The 3,951-nt window shown below is 46.2% G+C and overlaps 1 protein-coding gene across 1 annotated transcript; it reads left to right on the top strand.

The window, feature by feature from the left end:
* The first annotated feature begins 923 nt into the window (after window positions 1–923).
* LOC118574698 (melanoma-associated antigen B10-like) lies at window positions 924–1,946 on the top strand. The gene has a single exon (XM_036175616.1). It carries the CDS (start codon window positions 924–926, stop codon window positions 1,944–1,946), a length of 1,023 nt encoding a protein of 340 aa, XP_036031509.1.
* The last annotated feature ends 2,005 nt before the right edge of the window (window positions 1,947–3,951 follow it).

Raw genomic sequence — 3,951 nt, 5'->3', positions numbered from 1 at the left:
TTAGTTTCCGCTTTGGCGTTGCCAGTGTGTCACTGGGTGATGGTCTGAGAAACATCGACTTTACTCAAGTGAGAATTTTTCTGGTTTTGGGTTATGATGAGTTAAAAATTATGACAGCCCACTATAGATTTCTAAATTCACAACCCACCCTGCCCCAGCAACGGACTGGTCCCAGTATTATTTCCCAGAATTCCTGGATACGGCAGTTAGGCCTTGTTGAGATTAACGGTCCTTGTTCTTCTCAAGTAGTAAAGGTCTAGGTGAGATGTTGTGGGGTTCATGGGAAAAGGGGAAAGTTAGGGACTCTATCTATGAGTGTAGAGGGAGGTGAGTTACAAAATTTGGAGAGACTCCATGCAGTGTGGGCGCCTGGATAAAAATTTATTTCCCTATGTGGCATAGGTGGGTAGAACTGAACTAAGGGCTAAGATGCTACCCTACTTTGTCCTTTGGAGAACTAGGAGGTGCGATTTCAGTGGAAACTATTTCAGGGAAGGAAACGGAGTGGGGCTTACAAAAGTATAGGTCTATTTAGTGTCCTCAAATGGTGTCAGACATTGTGGGTAAGGCTTGCCTTAATTTCCTCCTGTGTGTTACTGATGAAGATCTTAGTGCTAACTTCAGAGCAACAGAGTAAAATGGGGATCCAAACATAGTTACAAATGAACATGAATCTCTAACTTGGGTTGCCAGCCACTGATCTAACAAAGTCTGATTCTCTCTAGAATTTCTCAGGAAGTGGATGTAACAAGAGAACAGGAACCCAGTTTGAATCCAGAAAGGTACCCTGAGGGGGGGAAAAAACAGAGGGGGCCCTCCTTTAAGGGAAGTTGCTCTCAACCTAGTAATGTTTACAGTGCTTTTCTCTCTCCCACCGCACCCTAGATTCTTCCCAGCAATCCTGCCTGCCTGCCCAGAGCACCATGCCTAGGGGCAACAAGAGCAAGGGCCGCTCCAGGGCCAAAAGACAGCAGGCCCGAGGAGAGAGCCAGAATCTCCAGGGTGCTAAGCCCACCTCAGAGAAGGAAGCAGCACCCCCCACTCTTGGCCAGGAAGATGCCCCCAACTCGCCTGATGACTGCACTCCTCAAGGGTCCCAGGAGGCTGCATCCCATGGGTCTCCTGAGTTAAATGTGTCCCACTCAGTTTCTGATGTCAATGCTGAGGGTTCTGTTGCAGGTGTTGATGTGAAGCGTTCAAATGCCTGCATTATAGCTGAAGCCATCAATTCTGTACGCAGAGATCCTCTGAGCAGGAAGGCAAGCAAGATCCTCCACTACCTGCTGGAGAAGTACCAGAAGGATGAGCAGCCTATGGAGGCAGATATGCTGAAGCTGATCAACAGGAAGTACAAGGTGCACTTCCCCTTGATCCTGGAGAAAGCCACCTACCAGCTGGAGGTGGTCTATGGGCTGGAGTTGAAGGTTGACCACACTCACTCCTACGTTCTTGTTAACAAGTTACCCATGCCCCCTGGGGCAAAACAGGGTGGCAAGAAAGAGTTGCCAAAGACGGGTCTCATACTGACCCTTCTGGGTATGATCATGATGAAGGGCAACCGTGCCACTGAGGAAGAGGTCTGGCAATTCCTCCATATGCAGGGGATATATCCTGGGAGGAGGCACTTAATCTTTGGGGAGCCCCGGAAGTTCATCACCAAAGAGCTAGTTGAGCAAAATTACATAGAGTACCGCCGGGTGCCTGGTAGTGATCCCCCAACCTATGAGTTCCTGTGGGGTTCCAGGGCCCACAATGAAACCATCAAGGCGAAAGTCCTAGATGTTTTAGCTAAGATCAAAAATGCCATTCCTGGTTTCTACCCTCAGCAGTATGAGGAGGCTCTGAGTAACCAGGCTGAGAGAGCAGCCAGGAGAGGTGAGGCTTCTGGCCACCATGGTGCCAGGATTCCCTCCCATGCCCAATCTAGCAGCTCTTCCCACACTTAGCTGGCCCTTGGGTATAGCTGTCACTGTGCTGGAGAATAGCCAGTCTTCTGAGTAGTGGGGTGTTTATGGGTAGAAGGGACAGCAGTAAAAGAATATCTTCCTCTTCTGTTAGGTTTGGGAAAATATAAGTTTCTTTGTTACATTGTTAATATTCCTGTAACTGAACATTTGTCTCATATATGCTTCTTAACTTTATATCTGCCACATTTATTGCTCTTTGTCAAGCTTAAGAGCAAGATATTTGGGGTTTTAAGTTTACTGGAAAATCTTCACAGATTTCTTCTCAGTGAGTGTAAAAAACATGGCATGGGAAAGAGTTTCACAGAATGTGATGTGCTACAGTTGGTGAAACAAAGTAAAGCAGTCAATTCATCCTTGTATCTATTGACTTTGCCTTTCTTTGTAATTTTAATAAAAACAGAGTTGATTGTAGTACGCTATTAAACTGTGTAAGAAGTTAAACCTCATAACCAGTTTCTTTTTTGTTTCATTATTTTTCCCAGTCATTCATTGGGCATCAGTTCTTCGGTAGTTCCTCCCCACAAACAGTGATGGACAACAAAGATCCACCCCACTGTCCACAGGGACTTAGAATTTCCCAACAGCTACATAGAAGAAAAGGGATAGAAAACTCTACGATAAGAAGTGCATGCAAAGAAATGATTAGGAAGAGCAGAGAATCTCTCAACAATACCACTTTCTGATTGTGGTAATGTCGAGCATTGGGGAATTTCAATTCTGTCAACATTCTGTGATTTAAGTGATGCTGTCTGGTGGGTTGTAAGAGGCTGTGGGAGTGATGATGAAGGTCAGACCCTCAGAAGGTGGGCCCCTTGAGGTAGTGTGAGTAGATGAACAAAGACCAGATAGTGCATCACAGAGTTTAAATTAGGACAGGAAACACATCATAAACGTCCCTTTGAATTTTGAGTGTACCAGGATGAAATCCTGCCTGGGATACAAGTGCTGATAGTCCATGTGTTTACCCCAGTGCAGGTGAATACACTGCACAAGCTATACAATGAAGTGCAGAGATTTTCTGAGAGAAATGGATGATAATCCTTTGAGAAGAAGTTCTAAGAAGACAATTGTTGACTGGACTTCCGGAGCTCGGCCTTGTGATTAGCTGTGGATCTCTGCATTTGCTTCCATCAGTTACTTGATGAAGGCTCTATGATGACAGGGTATTCACTGATCTGATTACCAGGGTAGGACAGCTCAGGTACCAGCTAGTAGTAGTCTAAGCTGGGCTCATCCTTGTGGACTCCTGGGAAGTTCCCTAGCACCAGTTTCTCCCTATCCCCATGATGTCTCCCTCTATCAAGGTATCTCTTTCATTGCTCTCCCACTCCCAGCTCAACCATCCTGTTCCCTTATGTTCTTATCCATCACCTCCTACCTTCTATTGCTCCCTTTACCCCCAGTTTACTAAGGAGATATCATCTATTTCCCCTTCCCAGGGTGATCCATGTGTCTCTCCAGGAATCCAGTCCAAGAAATGGAAGTGGGATTTTATGAGCAAGGGGTATCAAGATCATGATGGGGAACTCTACAGAGACAACTCAACCAAGCTAGTGGGAACTCACGAACTTTAGACCAACAGCTGTTGCACCTGCATGGGACTGGACTAGACCCTCTGCATAAGTGAGACAGTTGTGTAGCTTGATCTGTTTGAGGGGCCCCTGTCAGTGGGATCAGGATCTATCCCTGGTGCATGAGCCGGCTTTTTGGAGTCCATTACCTATGATGGGACAGCTTATACAGCCTTGATGCAGGGGGAGGGGTTTGGACCTGCCTCAGCTGAATGTACCAGGATTTTCTGATTCCCAATGGGAGGCCTTACCTTTTCAGAGGAGGAGATTGGAAGTAAGATGGGGGAGGGAGGATAGAGGGAGCAGGAGGAGGGAAGAGAGGGGGATCTGTGGTTGGTATTTAAAATGAATAAAATAATTATTAATTAAAAGGGGGAAGACAATTGTCTGTTACTCAGAATGGGCTCATAGAG

Source organism: Onychomys torridus, chromosome X (genome assembly GCF_903995425.1).
Source record: "Onychomys torridus chromosome X, mOncTor1.1, whole genome shotgun sequence".
In the NCBI taxonomy this organism is placed as follows: Eukaryota; Metazoa; Chordata; class Mammalia; order Rodentia; family Cricetidae; genus Onychomys; species Onychomys torridus.
The sequence above is the reverse complement of the archived record's forward strand: the minus strand, read 5'-3'. Positions and strand labels throughout refer to the sequence as shown.